At 38.7% G+C, this 13,508-nt stretch overlaps 1 protein-coding gene and 2 pseudogenes across 1 annotated transcript; 2 read left to right on the forward strand and 1 right to left on the reverse strand.

The window, feature by feature from the left end:
- Positions 1-458: 458 nt before the first annotated feature.
- Positions 459-6,461, forward strand: LOC103942024 (lysM domain receptor-like kinase 3). The gene is given in 12 exon segments (XM_048583977.1): positions 459-1,268; positions 1,270-1,687; positions 2,279-2,353; positions 3,082-3,375; positions 3,609-3,754; positions 3,868-3,957; positions 4,039-4,144; positions 4,362-4,513; positions 4,602-4,699; positions 4,778-4,925; positions 5,419-5,526; positions 5,992-6,461. Coding segments are annotated over 12 exon segments (1,980 nt in total). The 5' UTR covers positions 459-1,088; the 3' UTR covers positions 6,157-6,461.
- A 136-nt stretch (positions 6,462-6,597) lies between these two features.
- On the reverse strand, positions 6,598-8,131 carry LOC125477115 (annotated as a pseudogene).
- Positions 8,132-11,024: 2,893 nt separating this feature from the next.
- On the forward strand, positions 11,025-13,070 carry LOC103934518 (annotated as a pseudogene).
- Positions 13,071-13,508: the final 438 nt, after the last annotated feature.

Consider the following 13,508-nt stretch of genomic DNA (forward strand, 5'->3'; position numbering starts at 1 on the left):
ATTTAGACACAAATTCAGTATGCTGAATTCCACATAACTTGTTATTCAAGCTCAACCAAATTGATGTACACAACTAGAGTTTTAGCCTAATTTTTCTAAGTTTTAATTGAATTTATTTGAACTTGGTCAAAGTAGATAGGATTTCCAAACTAAAATTGAGTATAATGAGTTATTGAGATCACATCTCTTCTATTTTTAATGAGTGAATAAGGGCTCCAATTTTTCAATACATTTTTCACCTCCCTTTCTTTGATTGAGAAAAAGAAAAGATTAGGAAGCCATGAAAAGGGCAATTTAGTCAAAAATCAGAAAAATCAAATGGTCCACAATATGCCCAGGTGGGTGGCTCTCTGCAAATCTGTATACTCTCTGTTTTTTTTTCACTGCATTCTGTTGCATGCAAAATTTTAACCAAAGAGTTGAGTTTTCTGCACAAATGCTCTGTTTGCAATCCCTTCTTCCTTTCTTCCTGCCATCCCTTAGTCCCCACCCACCCTCCCTATTTATTCCTCCATTTCCATACTCTTGCTGCTAAATTCTTCCTATTTCCTCCAAAACCTGCCGAATCTTTCTCACTCCAAATCCAAATCACCACTTAAAATATACAAAAATTACAATTAAATTAAGAACCCCTTTTTAGATTTTAGCCATAAATTTTTGTCACCAACTCACACTAATTTCAGCAGCAGTTGGACTTTGTTGGTCAGTTTCTTGATCTCACTCCACAAGTCTTACTATTTCTTCCCAAACCCATCAAATCAATTTAGCTCAACTTTGTGCTTCTCCATCGAAGTTCTTGCTGTCACACCCAGTTCGTCAAATCTTTGATCTCCCTCCACCAATTGATCAAGACACCATTTTTCCACAATCCACACCCATAAATTGAGCTAATTAGAACAACCCACTTCCCAATTCTTCCCCTTTTTTTCTTTTTGTGTTACCAATGTACTGCAATCATTCTGCTGAACAGATCCCAATTTGTCAAATATTTGATCTCACCCCACCAATTGATCAAGCCACCATTTTTTCGACAACCCACTTCACAATTCTTCAACTTCTTCCTTTTTTCTGAACTAATTTTCTTGACCATGAAGCTTCAATGGAATCCAATACCAATACTTTTACACCTTTTTCTCCAAATTACCCTTTCCACAGCTTTCGCCCCAAGCCCCATGAACTGTACGGACACAACTCGCCTGTGCACCTCCTTTTTGGCCTTTAAGCCGGAACCCAATGAGACTCTGCCGGTGATTCAGAGCATGTTCGACAGTACTGCCGGAAGATGTGACCGTTGAGGGCGGCGACGGGCGGGGCTACGTGTTTGTTAAGAAGAACTGTTCTTGTGCGGAGGGGATCAAGAGTTACTTGACCAACACAACGTTTACTGTGAAATCTGCAGATGGGAATGTTTATGACATGGTTATGGAGGCCTATGGTGGGCTGACTTTTCTGCCTAATACCACTAGGCGGGCCGGGTACGGCGCAGTTGTGTCGTTGAGGCTGATGTGTGGGTGCTCGAGTGGGTTGTGGAACTATCTGATGAGTTATGTGATGAGGGATGGGGATAGCACTGAGTCTCTGGCTAGCCGGTTCGGGGTTAGTATGGATAGCATTGAGAAGGTGAATGGGATTAGTGATCCTGATAATGTGACTGTTGGCGATCTGTATTACATTCCTTTGAATTCAGGTGAGTTTTTTTTTGCTTTATTTTTTCGGTTCATGTGATTTAGTTATGATTTACTCTGTTTGTGTAATTTAGTGGAGGTGTTTATTGGGTATAATTGTTGGTATACTGCGAGGGAAAGCTGTCCATTTTAATCTGGTTTCGGGTTAGATTAGTTCAAAGTTATCGAAAATGCAATTCAGTTAAACTTGTGTAGTAAACTGTGGGAACAATGTAGTAGAATTTAGAGATGAATTACTGAGTGAAACTGAGGAAGCATAGTGCAGGTCTTTCAGTTTATTAATAATTTTAATTGAGATATCATGTCATGTTTAGTGGAGCAATGATCAAATCACCATGATTGTACCTTTACCAAATTTTGCTGCTAACACTTACAATCAAGTGTAAGTATGGTATGAAAAGGAAAAATTCATTGGTTTGCTAGGCGAATGGATGATGCTCAATAGAAATTGGTCGATTGGGAATCAGTACTTGTTTAAATTTCCGTATGTATTCCTATCTCATTTATGGATCTTCCTGTTCCTGGGTCATTATGGTTAGAGCTAAATACCAATGTTGTAAATTTATTTGTTTGATTTTTTATCATGGTTCTAGTTCCTGGTGAGCCGTATCCTTTGGAGACGATTTCTCCTGTTCCTGCTCCTTCTCCATCCAATGCCAGTGTTTCAGGTATGGTTTTGATATATCATGAGGAATTACGATAATTTAATTTGAAATGGCAAGCTGATAGTTTTATTAATGTAATATGCATAAAATTAAAACTAAAACTGGTTGCTTTGGTAGTAGTTCTTTTATTGTCAAATTTTGTTGACCTTAATGTAGAGGAAACATTGGAGTCATTACAGTAGCAGAACAAATAAGGGTTTTACATGATAAAGTGTTTTTCATTAGAGACATAGATTCAAGTTTATGCTGCCCTTCGTTGAATAAAATGAAAGATGATCAGAAACAAATTAAGATTCTCAATGCAATATCTCAATGGGGATCTTGTGAAGAAATGTGGGCTAATTTATAGTGTAAATCTGTATACTTTTAATGTTTAAAATTATTGTCAAGAAGGCAAAGAAAGATGGCCGTGCAAATACGCATGAAATTCGTTTTCATTTTTTAATTGTGATGCATTTCTAATCTTTTGCACACACTTTAGGCACAGAGGAGCAGAGGCAACAAAATCTGTTGCAAATTTTGTTTCCAGACAATTTTGTTAGTTCGATGAGAATATTAGTTGTTAATGCTTTGAAACAACTGTTTTTTTAAGCATCCCCTCCTATTTCTCTTTCTTCTTAGCTTTCCCTTGCCTTTCTAATTTCCCTGGATTTTCCCACTCAATAACAACGTAGTGCACAATACTGCATCTTTTAAATCATTATAATAAGTTGTTTACTTTTTGTTTGCAGCAAATGAAGAGAATCATAAGCCGCATCTGCCATATTTATGGATTGTAGGGAGTTTAGGGATCATTCTTGTTGTGATTGTATTAGGCATAGTTTTATATGTTTGCCTGAGGTCATCAAGCTGCTTTACTGAAGCACAAAGAAGTAGTTCAAAAGATCCTGATGGTCAAGTTAGGTTTCATGTTCTTCGGAAGCCAAGTTTTTGTTGTGCTTCGGGTAGGTACATGTGTTGCACCTCATCAGATTGGAAGCAAACTAATGGAGATCCTTGCAGTCAGCAGACAACTATCCCCAAAGGTTTTAATGTCTGAATTTTCTTATCTCAAATTGTATTTTATTCCTCATGTTTAACTATGAAGTTCTGCCTTTCTAAATGAGTGATGAGTATTCTCTGTATAAGGAAAAAAAGAGAACGTAGAATGCAGTTTGTGCGTGTAATCTGCTTCTTTATCCAATCTTTATATACCAAAATGTGGTCTTCCTCCTTAATCTTGGAATGTCTGACTGATCCTCTCCGTTACTTGTTGCAGCTATTGGCAGTCATGTACTTGATGTGGAGAAGCCTGTCGTTTTCACATATGAAGATATTTTTTCCTCAACAGATGGGTTTTCTGATTCGCGTCTTCTGGGCCGTGGAACATATGGTTCCGTGTATTATGGCCTCCTCCGTGAGCAGGTTCGCAGATTTCTACTTTGGTTCCCATAATTTACATTTTCTTTTACCATCTAGTGTAAGATTCCTTGTCACACCTTTGTCACCTTGTGGGTAATGGTTTGACTTCTATCCAGGAAGTTGCTATTAAAAGAATGACTGCAACAAAAACTAAAGAGTTTCTGGCAGAAATAAAAGTTCTATGCAAGGTTCATCATTCAAATCTAGTAAGTCTCATTGTAGTTTTGGAGCTTGTTGCTTTCAATGTTTTAGAAATCTGACTTTTATTTGCGTTTAATTATGTTAAGGTAGAATTGATTGGTTATACAGCAAATGACGAGGAGCTCTTCCTTCTATATGAATATGCCCAAAAAGGTTCACTTAAAAGCCATTTGCATGATCCTCAGAACAAAGGTAATTTGCATGGTAACACTAAAATGTCATAAGCTAGCCTGGAGGCTTTTTTTTTTTTACTTTCCTGTTGCTTTCTTTGGTCCATAATTGTATTCAGGTTAAAGCATATTAAAAATTGGCTAATAATCTACTCTGTTTTCCAAAATTATGTGAACTTTGTGTTGTTGAGCTATGCACATGTTATTGATCTTTGTGAATGATGAAAACTGTATTATAGGTCATACATCACTTTCCTGGGTCATGAGGGTCCAGATTGCACTTGATGCTGCTAGAGGTCTCGAGTACATCCATGAGCACACTAAAACTCATTATGTCCACCGCGATATCAAGACAAGCAACATCTTGCTTGACGGTTCCTTCAGGGCAAAGGTTCTAAGATATTGTAGTGATTCCATTTGTGTTGTGCATTATACATTTATACATTTCACTTATTGAACTTGTTGTCTTTGTATTTTAGATTTCAGACTTTGGGTTGGCAAGAATTTTTGGTAAAACGAGTGATGGAGAAGCTACCGTAACCAAAGTTGTTGGTACATATGGTTATCTGGCCCCAGAGTAAGAAACCGTACTTGCAGTTAACTACTTTGTCTTCAACAAATTCAAGTTTTAATTTCTTATCTCTTGCTTCCGTAGATACTTGAGTGATGGTCGTGCTACTACAAAAAGTGATATTTATGCTTTTGGAGTTGTTCTTTTTGAGCTTATATCGGGGAAGGAGGCCGTTATACGAACTGAAGGCACAGCCACAAAAAATTCTGAGAGACGTTCACTGGTGTCAATTGTAAGTTCTGCTGAGGAGACATAATTTTGTTCTCAATAGATAAACGATATAATGATCCTTTGGAACATAACATTTCTTTACAAGTAAGTCAAATTTATATGATTTTACCTATACATATTGGTGACACATCATTTGGTTTGCAAATTTGGTTTAAAAATTTGGTCTCCCTAGCATATTACCCTTATGGAAAATCAGAGCAATCTCCATTCAAATGTCAAAATTCTGTACTTAAAAACCATGCGCTTGACAACATTCAATGAGAAATAAAAGCTAGATTTTAGTTATTCCATTGCACCTGCATTTTGTACTTACTTGCATCTCCTAGAAAAATCGACATGCGACTCGGTCTCCTTTGGGTTTTCCGTATCCCTTTGTTGCCCTTTTTAGTTACAGTTTCCAAATATTTTCTATTAGTTGCAAATGTTTCTAGTGCAAGAATTCTTGTTATTTGCTCTATTTGTATGACACGTCCCTATTTTTGGTTGAATGCAAGATGCAAACAGCTCTAAGGACTTCACCAGACTCCACGAGCATGTCAAACTTGAAGGATTACATTGACCCAAATATGATGGACTTGTATCCTCATGATTGCCTATTCAAGGTAAAGTAATCACCTTTTGAGCTCATCCGGAGTGATGAATATTTTTGCTTGCTTTTACTGACCGTACCTCTCTCTGGTACAAGAAAGTGCTATAATTTTCCGATGACAATTGACATATAAATTGATTTATATGAAAATCTGAGTGAAAAAGTGGCGCTTATTCTTTCAATGGACCGCGGAATGGGGATCGCAACCTGTGAGAGAATTATAAGTTGAAGTAAATTATACTAGAATTGACCCATCAGCTTGAATATGGAAATGTGACATTGATTTTAAGTCATCCTGAGCTTTGTTAATCAAGTTAATCATGCTACAGAAAGTGGCTGTTAATACTTCACACCTCTCTTGCAAGTAATTATGTCGTCAAAGTATACAAAACAAACGACTAGGTTAATTTTGAAGTCGTATTTCAATGTTCATCAGTAACGCGTACATTTCTTCTTGTTGGCGTAACTGATTACACAGGTGGCCATGATAGCAAAGCAATGTGTAGACGAGGACCCCATCCTACGGCCTGACATGAAGGGAGTTGTGATTTCTCTATCACAGATCCTCCTATCCTCAGTGGAGTGGGAAGCTACTCTTGCAGGGAACAGCCAGGTATTCAGTGGCCTTGTTCAGGGAAGATAGTGAAACCGCGATTCTCTTTCAACCCGATGCCTACAATATTTCATTCTTTCGTCCCTCGTTTATCTGTATCATTATGTGTGTATAGCGGCGCGTACGTAGTCATAAGCTGGTGGTATTTATAGTGGCCATTTTCGTTCGGTCCTCTTTTTTGCCCGTTTAATGTTTTATTCTTTGTATTGTCATTTGTGGGAATTTTTTTGATATAATGTAAAATTAACTGGAGGAGCTGAGGAAGGGTTGTTTCCTTGTATTACAAGTAAAGCTTTCAGTAGCTTAATTATATAAGTTATCTTCAGTTGAAACTTATATCTTACTTTTAACATGGATTTTCTGTTATACCCCTACATATAATGTGCCGTAGCAAGTTTTCATCTTCAATTTCTAGAAAGCCTTGAGCTTCTTCGTTGAAATTCAGTGTCTCGTTTCTACGTCCGATTTGCGCTTCAAAATCCAGCCGTTCGAGTGGATGAAAGCGTCTAGTATATACTTCGAATTCAAGGAAACATCCACAAAAATATCAGTAAAAGTTACGAAGAGAAGCTAAAATCTATAGACCTAAACTATTTGCAGAGCGAAGCTGGGACTCTGCGAGGTGGAGTGAACGATTTCCGGGAGTGAAGGACAGTCAAGTTATCGAGCACTAAAACATCGGCTCTGCTCCAAGGGAAGGCAACGCTTTCGTCTTCAAGAACTTTGAAGCAGTTGTGGATGATATCTGCCAGCAATGGGCTGCCGTCTCCAAAAGTGACGGCCTTTACAGGGTCGTTCCTTGCATCTTTCCAGCCGGTATATGCGCTGCCACCATGCTGTTGAACCAAATCTTGCGCTGCGTTGTGCTGTTAAATTTGATGGCAGGGATTGGTCCCATGATTGACTTCACTCCATCATCCAACCATTCCAACTTCATGCCAAGCTTAGCAGCCCTGCCAAAAGTTTTAGTAAAAACATTTGAGGGCTCATCTGATTTACGTATTAGACGAATGTATGTTACCTGCGTGGCATGTTGACGTGGCGTTACACGCTCACTCAATTTATGTGATTTACCTTTCTAGAGTTTACACAGTTTAGATAATAATAATTGCACACGTCTTTATATATACATTTTGGGTGGGCTTGTGACACTACGATAACGTGGTGTTAGTGTTACGATCATACTGAAAAATGTGTTTGGAATGACACGTGGTGTTAGTGTTGAGAGCCCACTGAAAAATTACTCATTGTACAGCTAAAGTGAAGTAGAGTTTGTACAATTTGAAGCAATACCTTTGCTCAGCTATGCTCGTCTTTGGTCAAGAAGGTGGACTTCCAGCCACGGCCGATTGGAGAAGAAGAATTGTCGTCTTCCCCCAAAACCCGGTTATATAACAACCCGTGCTACTCCAACTTGTCGACGAACTCCGGGTACTTCTCTTTCATCCTCTCGTACACAATGTGGCGCAGAACAATCGGAGTTTCTCCCCCACTTCCAGGCTCCACTTCACAGAAGAAAAACAACTTGGATGGGTACTCCGGCACCACACCACAGGCGCCGTGCAATAAGAACATACCTGAGCCATTTCGTGGTGGGATGGAATCTTCTGGTCGGGCGGGGGACTCGTTGGCGATAAAAACCCGACCCACGACGTTGGTCCGAGGAGCTGCCCCGCCCACATAGGGTTTTTCGGCTTCGATGGTTTTGGTGATGCAGGAGGCGAAGATATAACTAGCGGGAATTGGCTTCCGCCGTTGAGCTTCTGCTGTGAAATTCGGGTTTCCACCAAGGTACCAGCCATGCTGCCTCTCTGGTATGGGGTGGCAAGTGGTTTGACGCGCCGGTTTGCAGTGTCGGGGTGAGTTGGTGAACTGGGTTAGGGAGTGAAATAATATGGAGCTGTGTTGGGTGCGTCTTTCAGGTCCGGAATTGTGTCTAGGTTCAATTTGACATTTATCATCATGTCTTTTGGTCAGAAGGTTCAATTTCGACCAAAAGGCTAGAGGTCATTTTTAGCTCAGATTTGTAAAAAATGTGCCTAGCTAATAACCAAAATGAATGTGTTAAAAAGAATGACGGTCAACTCTAGCAAATCCGCAAGAAAGCTTTATCCTAATGAGAGTATCTTCAAATGAGATATCAAATTGTTCAAATCAGTAATAGCAGTAACAAAAGACAACATTAATGTTTTCTAACTGAGAAGTCAAAACTGATGTGGCATAATATGGATTGACATATGACATCTCTTCCCCTTGCTGCTAAATTTGACAGCACCTTTAGATTTTTTTAATTAATTAGGGTAAAGTACAAAAAACTATCTCAACTATTAGTCTCAAGACACTTTGATACCTCATCTTTTAAAAATGACAATGTCATTCCTCATCTGACGAATTTGTGCCAATGTTAGACCTCTGTCAGTTTTTCTGTTTCTTTTTCTGTTAAATGCTGACACGGCCAAAGACGGGATCTGCTCACTAATCCAACTGGATTAAAAAAATAATAAAATATTCAAAAATTAAAAAAAAAGTTAAAAAATTAAACAAATAAAAAAGGCCTAGGGATGCGGGTCTTCATTTCTTCCACCCACACCAACCCTTCTCTGTTTCTTCTCTTTATCTTTTCCTGCATCTCTCTCCCATTCTAACTCCATCTTCTCTCTGCAACCATCCACACCGAGGAGGATAACAACGGTGGGAACGAGGGGAGGGTTTGAAGGCGAAGAGAGCGGAGGTGGGAAGGAGGAGGAGGGTTTTAACAGCCGAGATGAGGAGGAAATCGAGAGGTCGAGTGAAGGAGAGAGGTCGGAGGAAGTGTTAGGTTGACGGTGAATCAGACAGAAAAGAGAGGTCAGAGGAGGGATCTAGGTGTGGGTTTGGTATATGGTGTATGGACTCGACCTACTCTTCTCGTTCAAAGCCAAAAGTGCCTCTTTTATTATCTGAAAACAAAATTCGCAGCCAAAATTCAAAACCCAGAAGCAAATGCTGGTGGAGAAAATAAAGAAACCATGATCTAAGATCACGAATCCAAGTACTTGAAAGTATGGAGGATGAGCGGCAGTTTTGGTTTTCTTCCTTCTTGGGCTACTCCATTGTCGGAGCATTCATTGGTCGCGGGACAGAGGAGGGATGGGTCGGGTTAGGATTTTTATGGTGGGAGCAATCTGTGGCCGGGTTGGGTCGGGTTGGGAGGTGGTGGTGAGGGAAAGACGAGTGCGGGTAAGGATAAGGACAAAGGAGGGAGATCGAATCCCAGAGAGAGAGAGAGAGAGATAGAGGCTGGTGGAGGAAGGTTGGGGGAATGGGGAAGGGTTTGGTGGCTGTCGAAGAGAAGAAGAAAAAGGCTTGGTGCGGGTAGAAGGGAAGGCCGGATCCCTTAGGCCATTTTTAATTTTTTTTAGTTTTTATTTTAATTTTTAATTTTTTTAATATTTAATTATTAAAATATATATTTTTTACTTTTTTAACATCTTTGGCCACATCAGCATTTTACAGAAAAGGTAACAAAAAAACTAACGGAGGTTTGACATTGGCACAATTTCGTAAGATGAGGTATGACATTATCATTTTTAAAAGATGGGGTATGAAAGTGTCTTGAGACCAATAGTTGAGGTAGTTTTTTGTACTTTACCCTAATTATTAAATGCTTTTTATTAATTTTTATTAGTTTAAAGCATTATCCTTTTGTTTTTTTTTTTCAGTCCCAATGCAAAGAAAGTACATGAATTATTATTTTATATTTAAAATTTGACATATTGATTGGAGAGCAAAAGTTTCAAAGATGTCAAAGTACCATGTAAGCCTTCAAATTTAAATTTTAGGTTTAAATTTTAATATCTCTTTTGGAGATAGTCACTGCTCGTGAAATTGTGACCTAGAATATATTCACTCACACACACAAAGAGATAGGAACCCTACATAAGCTTCACAAACAAGATGACCCATACTTAGGGTTGGAAAAAATTCCCGAAAATCCCAAACCAAAAAATTCCCCAAATTTTCGGGATGACATACCGAACCGATCTCAAAATTTAGGTATGAGAGTCAGTATTGTCTCCTCAATTTTTTGGTATATATATATATATATATATATATATATATATTATCACACATTTAAATTGTTGCTAACTTCTAGTAACAATATAATTAGCGATTTATCGCCACATCTATAGGTACGAACCTCCCACACACACATACTCACCTTGCACTGCTGCTTCTCAACCAAATGTGTCTATGTCTTCAACATGAAATCAAAAAAGTGTATTGTTAGTTTTCGAACATATTAGGTTTGTAACTTAAATTTTTGCTTTTGGTGGTTTGTTACTTATTTTATTTTGGTTGCATGTTAATTTGACTTAGTATGAATGATTGGTGTTTCAATATATATGAAATTTGGGAATACCGAACCATCCCTAAATACAGCAAATATTTTGGGATCCCATACCGAACCACCCCTACCCCTATTATAGTCAAAAGATTAAAGACCCTTTAAACTGAAAAAAGGTGACCTGGGAAAAAAAAAAAAAAAAAAGAAAAAAAAGCTAACATGACTAAAAATATTGAATTAAATTTGCTACTTAATACTACGGTCTAGTGGTATTCCTTTCCATTTGTAAGTGAGAGGTCTTAGGTTCAAATCTCGTGAATGGTAAATTTGATATCAAATTAGGTTGCCTAATGTATGACTTAGCCGAACTTCTTCTCTCCTTAGTGTAAAAGTATGATGTCCTAAAAAAAAAAAAAATTGTAGAAATAAATCTGATTGACAGTGCTAAATATGGACTCATAGTCTAGGTTCAATTATGTGGTGGGCTGGGGTGTAATGGGCCGGGCCCCGATCAAATAAAGTGATGGACCCGATAACTACAGCAAAAAATGGGAATGAAAATTGAGCGCCACTGATGAAATTCAAAAGGAGAGAGTGACGGAGACAGAGAGCGGAAGAGAGATGCCGAGGAACGAAGAGAAAGGGAGGTCAGTGAGGACGGCGTTGAGGGAGATATCGAACAACAATGGCGGCAGATGCGGCGGCGGAGTAACGTTCTCTAAATTCTCCGCCACCGCGAAGAAGAAAGAAAAGGAAGGGCACAAGTTTAGGGTCGAAGAACATGATAAAGAAGAAAAGGACCACCAAAACGACGACGCTCTCGATCGGCTCCTGCTAGTTCAGTCCGATCTCTCTGATCTAACTCACCAGGTAACACAATTCCTCCATCGATCTCAACAACCAGAACTGGGAATTACAGAAAAGTTGAAGTTTTCGTCTTTATTTGAAAATTTCATTTTCTTTAGGGTTTTGTGAATCTGTCAGAATGTATGATTTGGGTTGAAATTGAATGGTAGATTGATGAATTAGTTGTGCAAGCATTTAAATGCCGAGGAAAAGCAACCAAAGAAGTTGAATCGTTCGTGAATTTCTTGTCCGAAATGCTTTCGTCTTTGAAGGTCTGCAAATTTATACCAATCATATGATTAGTCTTTGAATTTCGTTATTATCTGCACTTTATGCAAATTTATGCAATTGCTTGCAGCCATGGGTGCCCAGGTTTCAGAAGGCACTCTCCGATCCAACGGAGTATGCTGCAGATGAAGTCGAAAGGGTGGAGATTGAGAGTCCACAAGACTCCTTAATCTCTCCTTCCCCCCTTGTGTCCTGGCGCGCGGAGTGCACTATTGAAAGAGGGAGACATCTGTTTAAGCTAACCCCTCTTCCCATTTCAAAGTCTCTGTCATCCAGACCCCCGGTCCCTTCTAGGTCATCAGTCTTTGAGAGAATTACTTCGTGTACTGTCGATAGGATACCGAAGTTCAAAGCCACTTTCGGAGATGCAAATGATAATTCGCTTGAACTTGTGACAACAAAGTCAACTCCAAGTAAGCCTTCTGATTCAGTTGCTACTGAAGAAGGAAGTAGTCTTGAGCCTGAGTTTGTTTCTCCACCGCCAATGTTTCCGAAACAAGGGGGATCCATGGTTATGAATGTGATGACTCCATGCCTAAAAATGTCTCCTCCTAAATCATGTGTTATGCTCGAACCCATTTCGGAGTCTTCTCCCAAGGGTCGTCACTGCGGTTCATAAATCCACCCCATTTCCTGTTGGATTCACTTATTCCAGTGATTCCTCTGGCAACAAAGCTTCTGGGGATCTTGCTTTCAGGTATCCGGAGCTGTTGGCGCTACAACAGCCGTTCAAATCAGGAATTAGAAAGAACGATGTTGAATCATCACCAGAATGGTGCATATCGCCTCCTAAAACTTGTGTTTTACTTAATCCCCATGATGAAAAGTCTCCAGGCAGTGCTGCTACTGATTTACAATTGCCAATTACTGGGCATCTTCTAGATAAGCAAATTAGTTTGTCTGTATCAAAAGAAAATGGTTTTCAAGGAGGCACTCACCTAATCAAGACATCTTGTCTTCAAGGTATTTTCGCCGCTCATTGTTTGCTTCTTACTATTTTACTTGTGAGCACACGGATAACATACTGGCATGTTTTGATTTAAATCCTCTGTATTATTCTTTTGTCACAGAGACTGCAGGCGGCAGATTTTTGCTGATGGAAAGCACTCCCATCTGGAAAGAAGCTGAAAGCGTTTTTGGAACGGGCAGACATCCTGGTGAGAATACTTTAAAGAGGGAGCTATGGACAAAGTTTGAAGCAGCTTCTTTGAATGGGGTTCGATTTAACGACACTGTAACTCATAAGGGATTTCTTGACCGATTGGATGAGGTTGTCGATGGAGTTTAGCAGTTGGCTTTTGGTTACATAGTTTCATGATCTTTCGAAACTTATCATTTGCTTGTACAAGGTGGTTCGTATCTATCTTATAGAAGCACAAGGCTCTTATTACATGTAATTTTGTATCCCCAGTATCTCGAACCACCAGCAAGGGCATGTAATTTTGCAGACTTCATGGTTTAAAAATTAGAAATTCATCGTTGTTGTAAGCCCTTTGGTTGCTACTGGAGTTTGCCTTTCTCTCTCTCAGTGGTGGTGTTCATGAACCAACAATCAGAAAATAAGCATGAGGCTTATTTACTCGAGCGATATTCTATTTAATCTACACTATGGGTGATTAAATCAGAACAAAAATGTGCTTGTCAAATAGAGAACAATAGTACTTAAAATTGGCTAGAAAAAAGCTTTCAAATAGCCAAAAGTTTTCATGACTGATGTTAAGTAGAATGAGTTAAAAGTGCTTTATAAAAAAAGCATGGATTTTTAATATAAAGTTTTAATTTTTTTTTTAGTAAAAGCACTTTTGACATAAGTGTGTTTTAGAAAATTATTTCTGAACTAAATGTGTAAGACTATACAATAAGTTGAGAAGATTATAAATGTACCCTTTTTAATTTAGCGAAACTAGAAGGTATGTTTATA

Source organism: the organism of the source record quoted next, unplaced genomic scaffold (assembly GCF_019419815.1).
Source record: "Pyrus x bretschneideri cultivar Hongxiangsu unplaced genomic scaffold, Pyrus_bretschneideri_v1 Contig20, whole genome shotgun sequence".
NCBI lineage: Eukaryota > Viridiplantae > Streptophyta > Magnoliopsida > Rosales > Rosaceae > Pyrus > Pyrus x bretschneideri.